The 16,457-nt window shown below is 44.6% G+C and overlaps 2 protein-coding genes across 2 annotated transcripts in view; both read right to left on the bottom strand.

Annotated features, from left to right (window-relative positions):
• Positions 1–1,461: 1,461 nt before the first annotated feature.
• Positions 1,462–7,200, bottom strand: LOC146179545 (uncharacterized). Its single transcript, XM_084580206.1, has 4 exons — positions 7,162–7,200; positions 6,960–7,021; positions 3,096–3,205; positions 1,462–1,809 (listed from the first exon to the last, which is right to left on the bottom strand). The coding sequence occupies exons 1-4, from the start codon at positions 7,198–7,200 to the stop codon at positions 1,655–1,657; spliced, it is 366 nt and encodes a 121-aa protein (XP_084436332.1). The 3' UTR covers positions 1,462–1,654.
• An 8,152-nt stretch (positions 7,201–15,352) lies between these two features.
• Positions 15,353–16,457, bottom strand: part of LOC146179544 (acid sphingomyelinase-like phosphodiesterase 3b) — a 29,104-nt gene continuing 27,999 nt past the window's right edge. The window contains exon 7 of the mRNA XM_084579894.1: positions 15,353–16,022. Within this exon, the coding sequence (XP_084436020.1) occupies positions 15,588–16,022 (435 nt within the window). The 3' untranslated portion in view covers positions 15,353–15,587. The remainder of the gene's footprint in view (positions 16,023–16,457) is intronic.

Below are 16,457 nucleotides of genomic sequence, written 5' to 3'. Positions count from 1 at the left end.
ATTTTACTGAATCTGTAACGGCAATTTTTCTCGACGAAGCTTTAAAGAATACCAGTCTGAAGCAACATTACATTACACGTGATAAAAACATAGACATGTAAATAAATTGAGTTCACACTAGCAAATACGTGTTGTGCTAAGGAGCGAAAAGTGGGGGAGACAGGGCACACAGCTAGCTCATTTATGAAATTGTAGTCCAGCATAGAACGACGCGCCCAAGAGACAATCTGACCAAGTCTCGGAACCTCCTCAATTGCTTGCTTATTTTTAAATTTAAGCGTTCGTTATTCACTAAGCGAACCGCAGAAACATTGCATGCTGTTGTGCATTCGTATTAAATGTTACCTGAATGCGTTTAATGAGCTTGATTTGTATATACTATTGGTAGCAAGAGTTTACGGAGATTTCTCTGAGCACACCAGTAGTTTGTCTCAAAGCATTTCGACGTCTAACTTGCAGAACATTTTAATTCAAAGCCGTCATCTGTCGTTACTAAAAGACAATTTGTCCCACATGAAGAAACGTCCACTTGCCGAAGCACTGGCTAGTGGGTTCAGGCTCCCCCTTAACACTTATTCGTTATAGTTTGAATTTAGGCTTTAGTATTTCATGTATTTACCAGCATAACATGCCCATGCGTTTCTTACCTACACAATGTTGGCAATTGCAAGCAGGTGTTGGGGCTAATGGAACCATTTTACAACAAAAAGCAAGTTTTCCGTCCCCCCATTAAAACGTTTGACGTGCGTTATCTTTAAAACTTTGGACCCACTTCAAGGTAAATAAGTGTTAACACATTTCCATTCAATTCTTCATTACAGTGTTTCTTTGACAGAACGTTAGTTGTATACTTTTAACCAAAGGGAGAAAGACCACTCAGACACATATACACCACACTGGGGTGAAGCTGCAGCAGCATTAGCTATAAAGAGCAGTTCTCTTCCACTACAGTTTGCCGCCCATCCCGTCAGAATTACAGTCAATTTGAAAGTTAGAGGAGCCACTCATAAACAGTAAATTAATGTATTATTCTCGTCATGCAACAGATGTTACTGCCGGTGAGGATGACAGAGATGAAGCAATGTTAACACACTCCAAACCCTTGACACACAATCGAACATATACAGGAATTTGTACATGCTGCTTATTTTGTGAGGTACTTCAGAAAGTAGCTTTCGTCACACGAAACACGATGCCGCATTACACCAGTATTCAAGAAATGCCTTCGTCAAAAATACACAACCCAGATGTTTTTCCTCTGGAGAATGCAATGGGACGCCTTTCCAAGCCCCGGCTTTCTGTAATTTCCTTGGAGGGAATAATAAATACCGCCCTTCTCATCTACAGGGCGTTAACGGGCACCTGGTAGCAAGATTTTAAAAAAAATCCACCCCTGCTGCCTATTTTTCACAAAGGCTTTACACATGGTAACCCGAAGCTGTAGTCGTGACATAAGCCTCTGGTAATTTCTCATTTATCTGGTCATTTGTTCTGAGCGACAACGTACAGCGGATAAAAATGCAAACGCAAGGTTCAGTAAATCCCGGAGCAGGCACCACACTGGGCTCCTGATTCAAAGTCGCGGCGCGGTGTTTGCCACCCGGTGTCGAGGCGATTATGGGGCTAGTGTTCGGTGGGTGTAGAGGACCCTTCGTCAGGCGCGGAAGTCGTTGGCGCAGAAATTCCGGCACCAGGTGACGCAGCAGGGGAACGGCATGGCGCAGTCGAAGTTTGTGCGGCACGGAGGCGCTGACCAGCTGAGGCGTAGGCACTGCCACACGGGGATCTTCTCGGGACACGTTGTGGACGCTGTAGTGTGCGCAAATGGTCACGAGTGTGCTAATTTTCAACCCCGAAGAGCACTTCGCGGCAGATACACAATTTATTCAGAACAGCTCCCGCGTTTTATAAGCGCTGTCTTTTCTTTCCTCGCAGTTCTTAGCAATATCAGCTGCTAAATGAGCGCAGCTAGGACCCCAACTCACGACGCTTTTAGATTCTTCATTTTTCGTCTTGATTTGTTAATTGTAGCGAGTGCACATAAGAGAGAAATATTTAAAGAGAGGTTCGAGGGCGCAGTATCTGCTTTCACAGTATCTGGCCGGCCTCGTCAATGACAAATAGGCGAGACAGTCGCGGCAACACGCCGAGGTCTTTGCTCGTTTGCGCATGCTTATCGGCGCCACACCGTTGGCAATGCAAAACCCTCGCAAAGGAAGCAAGCCACAGTTCAACGGGCTTCCGTTTTGTCTGCTCCATGTCCTGCGCGCATTCACACAGAAAAGCCAGCAGCAACTAATATGTCCGCGCAAGAATATGGGACATAAGTAGCGCAAATTAACCTCTTAGAGACGGCAGATTATTAGCTTCTGTAAGGATTAGTCGTAGTATAACGGAACAAAGCCATCAGGATCTTTGGCATAAGGAGAAGTAGTGACAATGCCATTTTCACAACAAAAGCATGCTGTTTAATGTAGCACAATATCTAATACGGCATTAGCATTTTGCATGCACGAAAGGCGAAACAATATTGAACAGCAAAAGTATGGTACACAATGTGTTGCGGCAATACTAATGGCAATAATGACATTGCAGTAGTAAAGAAACAGCTGCCAGAGGGTGGCCGGGCAAACACTGTACAGACACTCAATCAGTGGTAGCATCAATAGTGCACTAATCAAGGAAAGAAGAATTCTGGAGGTGCCAGCTATTGTGGTACTAAAGCTTCCGACAATCTTGGTACCTATATTATGCAACAATAATTAATATAAATGGCACCGGTCGTGCAGATTAGAGTATTACGCGGATCATATAACCGTACAATGAGTTGGAAATGAAGGTGTATTGTATCAGTTAAGTCCACCGTTATAATTTTCTTACTTTGTATAGTAGTGGACGCAATTTCGGGAAGCAGTTACGCTTCAGTCCGTAACTGAATGCTGCAATACCACCTGTCGTAACTTTTCTGTATATACGCTAAAGAGAGTAGGAATAGTAGCATTTGCATCAGCATTAGTGTTAGTGGTAACATATGTTAGGTTTTATAAAAGATTTATTTCGCTTCTGTGGCGACGAGTACGCGCTGGTCCACGAACCTGTGTGAGACATTGGCTTCCTTAGGTCGTCTCCTTCGTCCTGGGCAAGGGACGTCCGAGCACAGAGCAGCAGGGCAAGGACCAGTACTGCTTTCCAGCGAAGCAGTGGACTGCGTGTCGGTACAATTCTCACTCAGCGAGTTTCACAGGTGAGCTGGCATGTAGCAACAACCTAGAGTTACATGGTTTACTCAAAATGATGCAGAAACAGTGTGAAAGTGCCGTGCACCGGCCGATAGGAAAAAGACCCCAAAAGTGCTGCTATATATGTGGCAGGTATGGGGACTTGGAAGCTAGCTCAGTAATCCCTAGCTTTGATTCCGTTATTCGTGGTTTCGTGGTTACTTACACGAAGCTGAGCTGAGGTACAGGAAGCCGAGTCAGAACAGCCATCTTCGTTTTCTTCTTCTACCTTTCCAAGGGCTACCAAATATAAATGCAAAAAAACATATTTACGAATGTTTTGAGGCACAAGTTATAAACAGCTGGGTGATTACAGGATGTCATTGCTGGTTCCTTTAGGCTTCCAGAGAGACCTTTTAGCGCACTGACATACATTCACCACTGCAGGAATACAGGACTGAAATACTGAAATAACTTTTACTTCGTCAAACACTTGAGCCCAGTATCATCGCCTTATTACATAAAATAGTCCATCACTATTACTCCCTTACTCCAATTCTTCCCTATTAAGGATCCCATTATTTCAATCTTGCTCTATCCCGGGGAATATCCTTAAACGCACTGGACTATGGTGTCTGCTCGGCGGCGTGGTAACCGGCTCGAGCTGTAATGAGTCAATTACGCCTGTGTTCTTAAGCCGTCTTGTTCTAGATTAGACAAGCGGACTGGCCCGCAGGTGGCAGTTCCATAAGGCAGACCTTATTGCATAAAGCCAAAAGCGTATTTTTTATTTTTTTTTTTTTAGCGCAGTAATACAAAGGATGCTCTCAACAACCAGCGCTTTACAAAGTTGTAACGAAGGAAAAGAGCAAAAGTAATTTAAATTGTGCAATAAGATCAGCGAAATATACATTATCAGTAACGCATTGTCATTCCATTGTGTCTCTGAATGCATTTCACCGTTACTGTTCTGTTCCACTGCTGTATAAAATTCCTGTGGAGACTTCTCGAATGTGAGTGGTGCATGGTAGCGTATGGGCTACTCTGGCTTTTTCACTGAAGCTTCGGATTCGCAATGTCCACTTCATTTGGTTGAAGGATATTCCAGGGTTAGAGTGGGTAGGTCTGTGCGCCGACCTTCTGAAAAGAAGTTAGCCACTTCGCCGAATGGGGGGAACGGATGTCGTTCAAACTGCTAACGCAGTGAAAGCGCGATCGTTGCAGCCACTCATTTCCAATGATATATGACTGCGGCCAATTCAGGATAGGCCAGAGCTTCAGAAAATAATATTTCAGCCCCAGCTCCCACCTGAAACAGAATAACCGTCTAGTTTCCGTTCTCAAGAAACTCACGCATCATTGCTGTCAGCGCTGACAGAAACCTTCCTAGCATTTCTCTCGCCAAAGATCGTAGGCCGGTCACAAAGTGTGGCACTGATTCGTCTATGGGTTCTGTGACGTCACGGTGCCCCGTGGCACGGATGATTTGGCGTGAAATAATTTAAAATGGGAATGTAACCCTTCAAGAATTCGATTCCGATTGAAGCACACTACTCGTAGACCTCGCAGTCAAGTTTGTTGCCCTTAGTTAAAGCATGGCTTTATAGCTAAGTCACTTAGACTTTGATATAACGTGTTAGCTTACGACTGCGTGGTATGTATGTGTGAGGTAACGGAAGGGCAAATTTAGGGATTAGTGACTAAGCTAATAGTGAAGGACATACATGCGAACGAAGGTCCGTAAGGTGCGCTGGCAAACGGAAGCTATTAACCTGTTTTCCCAGATCCTTGAAGGTGGAGCCTATGTGCCTTCAAAGGATTCTTCGCGATTTAAAAGAGCTACCTTGATGTCTTTGCCACAGTCAATGTACGGACCAAATTGCTCCTAAGAGGTATAAGCACATGAAATGTCTCGAATGGCACCATATAACCAATAGCCCTCTTCCAGTTTGCAAACAATGTGACGTCAAGGAGGCACTTGACGAGGGGGGCGCACCGTAGTAAAACAGGCTTGGTGGGCAAAAGCGTCCTTTCCAGCCGGGCTCTCTACTATAGGAATCGTTGGGGAGCTGCCCGTTTCTGTGCAGTTTTTGCTTCAATTCGTGCTTTAGCCATATGCAGATCCAGCACGATATGCAGCACTATTTAGTATTCGTACCCATTATTCTTACCTTCAAAAAATTGTCACCCTCAGTAAATACGCAATTATATTTATCTTCCATATAACCTGGCATGGCCCCTTGCGGACGACCTAAAATACTACCAAGCGCTTGGAGCGCATATTACTTAAGCATGCTGAAAAAGGGGTAGTGCATACTTACTACAGGCATTGTTTATGTTTTTCGTTTTCTTTTGCAAAATATTTTTCACAAAATCCACTGCTGAGCCCAACGAAGCATATGCAGCTGTGAGCGTAAACAGCAGCCTATACGCGAGCTTCGTACACAGCTGGATGATTCCCTCCCAAGTGCACACATTTTTAGTCTGTATTATGTTCAGTCAGACAGAAAAATTATTTTATTCTTACTTTATAGGTGGTGAGTGTACAGGAAGGAATTATTTCTGCATATTAGTGTAATTCAGTCACCTAAACTGTGTTACAAGGAAGCTTGAATTTCGCCCACTGCGAGCGATACCATGCGAATGGGTCCCGTGGTATGGAAAGTAACAAAGCGTGCTTTCTACCACATACCAATATTCATGCAAGGCGAACAAATATCCATAAGTGCACATAAGTGATTGCAGTGAAACAAATTTTCGATTGTGACACGACAGCCTTTGAAATCGCTATAGTACGATTCCGTCTACGGATGCCGCTGTACTTGAGCGACAATGCCGCTGCCATGACCTTGAGAGCCGCCTTGTGGGAGAACGAGCTCCTTTAACATGGCCTCCAAGAGTGGAACAAATTCAATGCCGAGCAATAATCTCTGAAAGCGCTGCCTTTTATCGTATGCTATCCGAGCCTTTGAGAGCGCGATCGGTCAGCATTTAGTACTCTTCGTTCGGAAGGAAAATAAAGCATAATGTATGTGCTTGTTAGTTCTCCTAGAATTGCATATACGCGCGAGAATACCAGCAAAATGTAGAAGAGGGTAGAAGATCTGCAATACGCCTCAGTGGCGACTCCATCACATATCGTTTCCTCTTCATGGTGCACCCTAGGGCTCCGTGATGTCAGCAACGTTATTTAATATCGCCCTCACTTCTCTTCAGCGGCATTACGTTCAGTGATCACTATATGATAATGATATCATGGAGTGGAGCACTCACGATGATTTGCACAATTATGTGGCAGCCCAAAAGTTAGCCTTGTTTATTACTACCACTTATGCTATACCTACTGGCTTACAGCTTCGTAAAACTATGTTCACGTCAGTCGCTAACACCTGGAGTTGCTCTAAGCTTGCTGCTATGCCAATACGTCTCCAACTATCTGAAACCCCACTTTAAGAATGATCAAGATTAAAAATTCGATGTTTCACTCCATCCTCCGGGAACGGCGACTGCCTGGCTTTCCCAGGCTAAGACGTATACGCGACCCAGACCTTGAGGCTACTGAGAAGCATTGCTCCTAGTACCGGTGGCGCCCATTCTCACGTCACACGACAGTCGGCGAGAGCAGTTCTGCAACAGCGCCTCGTTTATCAAGCACAGTTCCAGCACTTAGCACACTCTACTTAGCACAGCTAAATGGATTCCGCTTCGTCTGAAAGCCAGGCTATGAGAACCATAGCTTGCCTTCCCCCATGAGACCGACAGCGGCACTTCCAGACAACGCTCAGCTTGGCACATTCGATGACCTAGTTGAGCAGCACCATTATATTTGTAGCCTTAAGGCCACCCTTTTGCATTCTCTACGAGCACTCCGGGCATTTGCTTATATGGTTGCCGCAACCGTCAGTTCTTCCTTCATCTAATATTTTCCAACTGAGCAACAAACCTGCCCATCTTTGTAGACCAACGTCATCATACGCGCCATCTTCGCTTCGCGGGCGATTGACGAAACAAGATACCGCCTGCCCCGCGACTCGATTATTGCATATATAGATGTCAACATCTAGAGCTGGCGAACGACAACTGAAGCTTGCATGCATGCTTGCAGCTGGCATGCTTGCACCTAATAAGACGTCCAGGCTTCAATTCGCGTAATCTCCTTCTTCCTTCTGTGCTGAGCTGGTTACTGTCCAAGAAGCGCTTCGTTCTGTAACCGGCTTTGCTTTGCTTCCTACGGTCCACATTATCATCCACTCCCTTCATTTTCAACGCGCCTACTCCGACACATCAGTCACAGCCCAGAGTGTGCCAGATCATACATTGACTGGCGGCTCGCACCTCGCAACTCATTCGGTTTGAGTGGGCCCCACATGACCAGCTGAGTGCGCAAATCTTTGTCAATTCTGTTGCTGTTGTCCCTCATTGTTCGGTAACTCTCCTCCGCGGTCTTACCCCTGAAGAAAAGGTTGTCTCGTAGGATCCAGGTCTGGGTTACCCTCACTCCTGCAACTCCCAAAATGCAGAGGCATATATTCCCCCCTCGTTGGTTTTCCCGGCATAAAAACCGACGAGAATTAAGCACTTAGCAGCAGCGCGTCTGCCCCCGAACAACCCTTTGTCATATGTCGCTTCGTTGTTGCTTGCCGAGACGCGCAAGAGCTGCTAAACCTCGTGGCGCGTAAACAACACCAACAATCGTGGTGTTGTTTACGCGCCACGAGTTTTAGCAGCTGTTGCGCGTCTCGGCAAGCAAACTGCGCAATCGTAGTACGATGCCTTTGGAGATTAACGACGACGTGATTCGTCCAGATGGGATGCCGCGGTTGTAGGGTGATAATGATGGAGCCGAGATCATACGGCCTATCCCTGGCCTGGCGCTTTCGTCAGTGTAAACCCCGCCCCCAAATGTAGTGATCTGAAACGACAGTTTGAATAATACAGCCCGAAATATTTTACCACGAAGGCCATACGCGTACTTTCAAGTCTTAAACGGCCTTTTTGGCGAAACAGGAGCCATCTCCAAAAAGGGTCTCGCCCTCCGCCATGTGAAGGCGTTTAGGATAATGAGATCATAGCGAAACAAAAAATAATAGAGCGGTGCACTCGCTGATCTCAGATTACGATTTCCTAGCGAAAGCTCTTTGTAGAGTCCCGCCTTTAGTAAGCGGGCAAGAGAAGTCCATTTAACATGTACATGGCGTGGAAATTCCCAGACCAAAGCAAGCCAATCCTAGAGCCAAGCCAAAAGAGCAGCGAAGAAATAATTGGCTTTGCACAGAGTGGTATTTACATCAATAAGTTGTGACATGGCGCTCTTTAGCCGGAGCTGCCCTTTCGCCCCCAAAAAGCCATAATCATTATCATAATGACATAGCAAGACTAAGCTTAGCTTCTACCCCCCTTGCATGTAAACAAGTTCGGTCAAGCCAAAGAAAGTCAGACCGAGAGCCAAGACAAGACAATAAAGGCAGCTGGAGAAGAGAAAAACGGACACGAACAAAGAGGGAGGGAGGGAGGGAGGGAGGGAGGGAGGGAGGGATTTATTGGTGAAAAGAAGAATTTGCAGTTGTTGACTGGCCGATGCCTTTAGTCTAAGGCTCCGCTAGCGACAGCTGACCAGCGGACTAGCTGGATGATCGATATTTTTTCGAACCTGGTATAACAAACTGTTACAATAGGGAGGAAACCAGCGAAGTTGAGAAAGAGTAAAAGAAGATGAACAAGAAAAATGTGTAGCCAAACGAAAGAAGAAGAGAAATGCGATGAAAACATAATCCGAGATGGGAGAGATACGCATGATGAAGAGGAGAAGGAAGACATGCAGGAGTAATAAAACACTCAGAAACAACGAAGAAGGGGAGAAGATGAAGGGACATTACGTCTATCTCCGAAAGATTTAAACCCGCCGTAGCATAGTATAAAAGTGCTTTTGCAATGAGGCTTAAACATGCAATGCATGCTCTGCTATTTCAGTGAGAATGACACGCAGGTGCAGCTACATACTATGCGAGTTTTGCCACACGGCGCTGCACTTGCCATGAACTTCCACGTGACCGCACGTGAAATGACTTACAGCATGCTACCATTCTAAATATTCATATATCAAAATGAATGTCTTGCAAAACAATATCTGAACGAATCAAATAGTACGTTTTAAATATTATTCAAAACGAATCAAATGTGGTCTCAAGTTTCGGAATAGTTTCCCAATAAGAGACGCGAAGTTTCGACGACTGTTATGATAACAGGTACAACTGTGGCGCCTCAATATACTCTGCCACAATTGGTGAAAGAGTTAAGTCCTTCGACGCTTCCAATTCGTGTAGCACCTTTCATAATTCTCAAACGCATGACCTCTAAGACTAACTGAAAAGATGCAGCAAATCATGTACAGCTTCGGGCCTCATATCGGAGGCCAAGCGGTTTTTAACTTGTAGCAGTTATTTCTCTCATGAACTGATAAGTGACGCTTCTTTCGCCAGTGCCGTCAGTGAAGCCGAAAAATGGCAATATATAAGAATGAGTATTGCATGGACTTCATGCTTACTGCCTTCTAATGAACATCCCTATTGCGTCTTTTGATGGCTACAATTTTAATGCCATAAAGTATAGAATCTCCTTTAACATCTTGGTCGATTCTAAATAATATTCTTTTCGAAACAGCCTTCGCGTAGGCAGCAGATAATGGTTTGGTTTGGTTTGGTTTGTGGGATTTAACGTCCCAAAGCGACTAAGGCTATGAGAGACGCCGTAGTGGAGGACTCCAGAAATTTCGACCACCTGGGGTTCTTTAACGTGTACTGACGTCGCACAGCACACAGGCACCTTGCATTTCGCCTCCCTTGAAAAGCGGCCGCCGAGGCCGGGATTCGATCCCGCATCCTGGAGAATAGTAGTCGAGTGCCGTAACCATTGCGCCACCCCGCTGACGAAAATATTAGGTTCACGTGCGATCCAGCTCTGTCTTTTCACTATTTGATTTTATCCGATTTGGCTGCAAATTAGGTGCAATTCACGTGCCCTAGATACGATGGCACCAATCCACCCATCAGACAGCCGCAAAGATACCGTGCACAGAAGCGTAGAGACTAACGACTAACCTAACGGATACGCGTCGCAAGCGCTACGCGAATAGATCGATGTTCTCTCTATCTAGTCGTTGGCAGATGGAAATCGGCCGTTCAGAAAGCAAAGATTACTCCATGTGAAACGGACAACTACACTGCAGTAGCACCCCTTCTCCTCCAATTCAGCACCCTCAGCTACATTTATTGCAGAAACGTCGAGCTGCGACGCCGGAAAGGGGGAATGCGTGATAAACAGTTCTTTGGAAAGTATTGCCGCTGAGACGCTGAGTACTCTTTCGTAGGCTTCAAGGATAGGCGCCGCTATCGCTAGCGAGCTTAGAGTATGGTTCACCGTTCGCATTGAGCAAACCGTATCTTGGGTCGTTAGACGCCCCAGGAGATTGTGAAATAGTGGTGTGCTACGAACAGGACGCGCCGCTTCCCCTCCGTGACCTACTGCGTCAATTGATTTATAACGGAACGCGTCTAATGCAACGCAACCCATTTAGTGCAGAGCTCGACCGATGGCAAGATGATGGGGCGAGCTTTATTGGTTTACGCCCACTCGCAACACTCTCACTCGTACGTTAGTAGGCCTTCGCGCGCGCTAAGATTGACAAACTTCCCAAGTAGGACTGATGAGGTGAACAGAACAAACATCCGCAACGTTTGCTAGAAACATGCCGAGACGTGCAAAGCACCAGTCCTCTGCTATACAGATGTGCACATGAGCACATTGAAGTCATACCGTTAACATACTGAATCAAAGGAAGTCGACGACCCCATTCCTGTGAACGCTCTCCACACATCTTAAGGCGATAACGTTAAGGCAGCGTTATGCAGAATACCCTGCTTCGGCGCCGTTTTTGTTGTCGAAGTTGTGGCCGCAAAATCACGAACATGCTTCTGACAGCTGTGACATGGCCGCCGGAACTGATTGGTCGAAGATGTGTGTGACATCATGCGGTCATACGAGATGGCTGCGTTAGCAAGAGCCGCCAATCGTGTAACTTATTTGGATTGGCATGATCAGATGAGAAACGAACCCGGGGCACTTAGATCGCGAGTCGGACAAGCTAACCCTATTCCACGAATGGATATTTGTACGGCTTGTTTAATATATCAATCTAGGGGCGATATTTTACATAATAGGACCCTTTTTTAACCAACGCCAGCTACACCAGTGCAGCAGATGTAGCTACACCTCCAATGTATTTTTTTCTACACTAGTGTAGTGGGTGTAGGTTACAAAATGGTTCTAATGTGTTTGTTAAAGTTGTATGCTACAGTCTATGTGCTTCCCATAATAGGAACAGAAGGCAACAGATTAATGATTAAGCGAACGGACAAATGCATGTTCTCGAATGGAGATCAGCAGGGGCAGCTGAAGACGGCAGCCATTAATACCGTAACTTTTTACCTTTAAATGTGTGGGCGATAGCTTCCCTCGTAGGCCTAATAATTGTGAGAACATTGTGAAATACTGTTATGCATAAGGGGATGGGAATGGGTTGGGTTCCCAATGGGTAGCAAAATGTGCTTTTTAATTCTTCTAAGAGAGTAATTACTCCCTATCATGTTCGTATTATGTTCCTTCCCTATTATGCTCCTATTACGGCCCTATTATGTTCCTGCGCCAGCGTCAAGTAGTCAGAAATTCCATTGAAAACCAACGGAGGAGGTCTTTGGCACTAAAATACTCAGGTAGCCGGAGGAAGTTGTAACCATTGTGAACATAGTAAGGGTATAGGACTACTGTTCGAAAGCATAGAAAAAATTTCGCTCCTTAACTTTTCCCGGTACTCAGAGCGCATACGTAGGACTGGCAGAGAAAAACAAACGTGGCGCGTTTATGACAATAGGATTATTCTATGCAAGACGTTCCAGATTCCAAAAGCAACCACCTTCAATCCTAGCAAAACAAATTTAGCGTGTTGAATATTGCGCGAAAGGTCACACGTGGTAATATTTTTCTCAAGAGAAATAATTTGCTGACGTAAGCGCTCTCAAGTTCCCACGAAGTTGATTCAAGAAAAAAAAAAAGGAATGTTTAGATCATGCGTGAAAAAAGATGCAATGATAGTTATTATTTTGGAATATTTCATTTGCGTTGTTATATCAAGTGAGTTCACGAGTAATTAGTGCGACTTTTTTTTGCATTTTCTTGGGCGAGTAAAATTGCAAAAGATGGGGTATTTGAGGTTTTTTTTTTTTTACTTTAGCCGCATTAACGTTTCAGCCTATTTTCTTTTTTCTTTCACGTATTTCTTTACTTCAATCTAAAATTCATTTTACCTTCTTGAAGGTAGCAGGTTTTAAAACACTTTGTTCCAAACTCCAAAAAAACTATTTTTTTTTCTTGATATTGAGGCGTGTATAGGAATGAAGATTCTCTAGATTAAAAACACTTGAGAAGGCTCGTATTACACATGAAGGTCTTAGTATTTATCTAGAAGATTTAATGACAGTAAATTATAATTGGTGGGAAAAGGTATTTGTTCAGGTCCTCAACCAGCCAAATTAGCAGGCAGTGCCGAACTATATATGACCTCATTTGAGAACACGTACATTTCACTGATCACTATTATGCTTCGCATTTAATGCACTCGTGCTGTTTACGTAATGAAAGAGTGGCTGTGTCACTTCACATCAATGCAAATGCGTCCCAAGCGACATATTTTTGTCAGGTTGCCACACCTCATTTCCAAGGCTCGAGGCGCTGTGTTAAGTCAGCGCAGCGTTGGCGTGAGCATTTTCTAGTGGTTTGAAGCCTTTATAAATTTTGCATGATGTGGAGGCAGAATAATTTCGCACCTGCTTCAAAGCAGAAGTAATGCCGTGCTTCATGGGGTTCACGGTGGACTATAGCAGGCAATCATTGCCTACAAACTTGATTTTTATGATGCTCGTCTCCTTAGCCTTCCGTTTTCTCACCAACTCAAGTTTGAACCTTACAACGCCTATATCGTTAGCGACATACAAAGTAAGGCCACCCAAGCACTCGTGTAAGCTTCTTTACGAATGTCTTGAGCAATTTAGTACTATAGAATTACAGAATAAAGTATTAAATGGCAGCTGGTCTGAAGTGGATGAACTGGTGCGAACTATGACTGCAATCACCGCACCGAATGTGGAAGGCAACACTCTTTTCTTATTTTTTGCAGCTAGGACTGTAATTTGCTTTGCATAATTTCTGGCTCAAGCAAACACACTCTCTTGTGATTTAGACCAGTAATGATATTACCTGTGCAAGCTTGCACTTATTGCCACACCTTTCAAGTTGCAGCAGAAAACGTCCAGTGCCCTTTGTTTCATGAAATTCTAAATAAATTCTGATTTCATTTGTGAGGTTTAAACGTCTCAAAGCGATTCACGCTATGAGAAACGCCGTAGTGGAGGGCTCCAGAAATTTTGACCACCTGGGGCTCTTTACCGAGCACTGACATCGCACAGCACACGGGCGCCTTGCCTTTCGCCTCCGCTGAAAAGTGGCCGCCGAGGCCGGGATTCGATCCCGCATCCTTGGGTACAGTATTCGAACGCCGTAACCACTGCTCCACTTCGTCGGGGCTGAAGAACTTCTATTCTGCCAATAAATTGCGGTTGCCTTCATGACAACAGAGGTCAAAGATAGTTTAACAAAACTTGAAGTCGGGCTACATGCTGCATTGCGACTTGACGAAAGGTAATAGACACACACACATTAAAGAATGAACGACACCGGACACACGCTGTCCTGTGTCGTTCATTCTTTAATGTGTGTGTCTTCTCGAGCGCTATTACCTTTCGTCAAGTTGAAGTTACAAAATTACTCTTTGTAGTTTGTTTTGATGTAGCCCTGTAAAAAAATAATAAGTTGCTTAGATTTCGGAAATTGTTGTTTCCGTTGGCCCGCGAGTATTGGTCTCAGAAATATTAATATACATAACGTATAAAATTTTAAATCAGCGAGAAATTAGCCTCCTCTTGAGCCTTTTTATCTGTGGACTCACGACTTGTAGAAACTGGCTCTAACTAAATATCAGAACCTTGATATTATTCGTTCACATGTACGAGCTTTGCAGTGATCACAATTTGGCGATGCCTGCCACTGCTGCTAGTTTCGGACTTGAAGAAATAATTTCTCCCGTCAAACAAGATTTACGCGAATAAAACCTTCTAATTAAATCTACGACGCTGATGTGCATTAGAAGCCATCTCAAGCGTTTTTGTCTGAAGTGCCTTGATTCCCTATATAGGACTGAATATTACGAAAAAGTCCCTTATTTTGGAACTTGGAACAAATTGGTTTGAAAACTTCTTTCAGAAAGCTTAATTTAATTTAACATTTGCTACAGAAGCCTGAAAAAAAACGCAAGAAATTGGTTTGGCTCAAGTGGCAATGAGCCTACTGTGAAATGTCTCTAAAACGCTACATTTCATGAATTTTCAATGACTGTAGAAAATGTGAAATATTAGCAAAAACTTTGCTTGAGAAAAATGCTTCGGCGAAAGACATGTCACACAATTGCTACTTTCTCGGAAGAATAGGCGGCGGTAGATTTTGGTGTGTGGGACGTTTCGTATGGAATGACCAACTAACAAAATACATGCTTCAGAGGGAGGATCTTCAAATTATCCACATATATTTTGCAGTTCCACAATATCTGAAAATTTATGTTCAATGACACTTTACCTGATATTGTTGAAAGCTTATGAGTATCGGTGTTGATTTCATAAAATCGAAAGCTTCCTAAAATATGCCTCAGTTGTATTTACCTATGTATTCGCAAATTTAATTCTATTTTGTGGCGACGGTGATAGAAATTACGCCCCATACGCCTCCCTCCGCAATACACTGCATTTATGTGACCTCTAATAACGAAGTTAAAACGGTAAAGAGATAGATTCTATGCAATAGTGCGCTTGAAGCGAGCCAACAACTAAATAAGCTGACCGTCACGAGTGTCGCATATTTGTGTTAAAAAAAAAAAAAAAAAAACATTTACTGCGCAACGGAAACCATAATACTGCCGCACTGCCTTTAATTCTCATCCCATCACCAAACCAAATACCCAAAAATATCAAGGTAACATAAAAAGTACTCATTTATTTAACAGCACAAACAAAGGCGCTCCATCATGAAACCACCCACAGCACACAACGAGTCGATTAATCAGCGGACAGTAATTAGACAAGCATGAATGTAGGACGTTGGTAAATTACATCTTTTTGATATTAAACGTGAGTATATTAGTATTCGTGCATGAAGCGTGGCAAAATCATATCTTGCACTCCCCAACCATCCACTGCAAGCCACCGATCACTAGAAGCGTCCGTAGCGGGGGCCTTGCATCATTCGAGATCTCTTGGCGCGCGCGAGCATTACGATTCCTGCGACCACTCCCGCAGATATGGATAGTCCGACGATCAGGTCTCGCAGATCTGGGCCGGGTTTAGCGGGGTCGCTGTGCCACAGACCATGAGGCCGCATGCCTTCTACCCTGCTGCCTTCACCCATGGCGAGGCAAGCCGCATGTGAAGCACGGCGGGAACCCAGAATGGCGCAGAGCATGGTCTGCCGGCAGGCGCTATCGCATGGTCCGGAGTCCTTGAGGGACGAGCTGAGACTGATGTATCGTGACAACAGGTGCGGTGAGCGGGATATCTGATGAGCTAACTTCGCCATAGAGGCCGTGGTCAGGTCGGCCACTCCCAGGTCTCTCCTTGCCGAGTAAAGGAGTTGCCAACGGGGTTCCTGCTGCGGATATGGAACACATACAGATCGAGTACGGGAAGAGGAAGTGGTTATGTTCTCCTCTCGCATGGTGAAACTATATTATGCAAATAATTCGTCTAGAAAGAAACAATTACAAGTATGTAAAATGGATCGTTCGCAGCATAAGCTGCTATAGGTTCCTTTCTGACGTAAATGGCGTTTTCGTTGCCTCAACACCTCAGGGGACTCGTGACGTCCACAGCAACATCCAAGTTTCTTACAGCTGCAAATTGGTTCACAGGAAAGGAATGAATATGACGATGAAGATGATAATGATGAAAGGAGTATCTGTAGCATTTGTTCCGTTACCTGTTCCGTTACCGTTCCTGATCACGCTGGAAGGAGGGAGGGGGGATTGAAATTGGAAAGAGAGAAAAAGGTGCCTTAGTGGAAGGCTACGCAGTAATTTCGGCCTAC

The sequence above is a fragment of the Amblyomma maculatum genome, chromosome 9 (genome assembly GCF_055883805.1).
Source record: "Amblyomma maculatum isolate TAMU_Amacu chromosome 9, ASM5588380v1, whole genome shotgun sequence".
NCBI lineage: Eukaryota > Metazoa > Arthropoda > Arachnida > Ixodida > Ixodidae > Amblyomma > Amblyomma maculatum.
This window is presented reverse-complemented; position numbering and strand designations above follow the sequence as displayed.

What these genes read in the sequence shown, in the direction of transcription:
- LOC146179545 (XM_084580206.1), bottom strand. Translation starts at nt 7,200, where the DNA reads ATGGCGCGTATGATGACGTTGGTCTACAAAGATGGGCAG. An exon ending in TGTCGGTCTCATGGGGGAAG is followed by an intron (nt 3,206 to 6,959) that starts GCAAGCTATGGT and finishes ACCGACACGCAG; the next exon opens with TCCACTGCTTCGCTGGAAAG. An exon ending in GAAGCCAATGTCTCACACAG is followed by an intron (nt 1,810 to 3,095) that starts GTTCGTGGACCA and finishes CGCACACTACAG; the next exon opens with CGTCCACAACGTGTCCCGAG.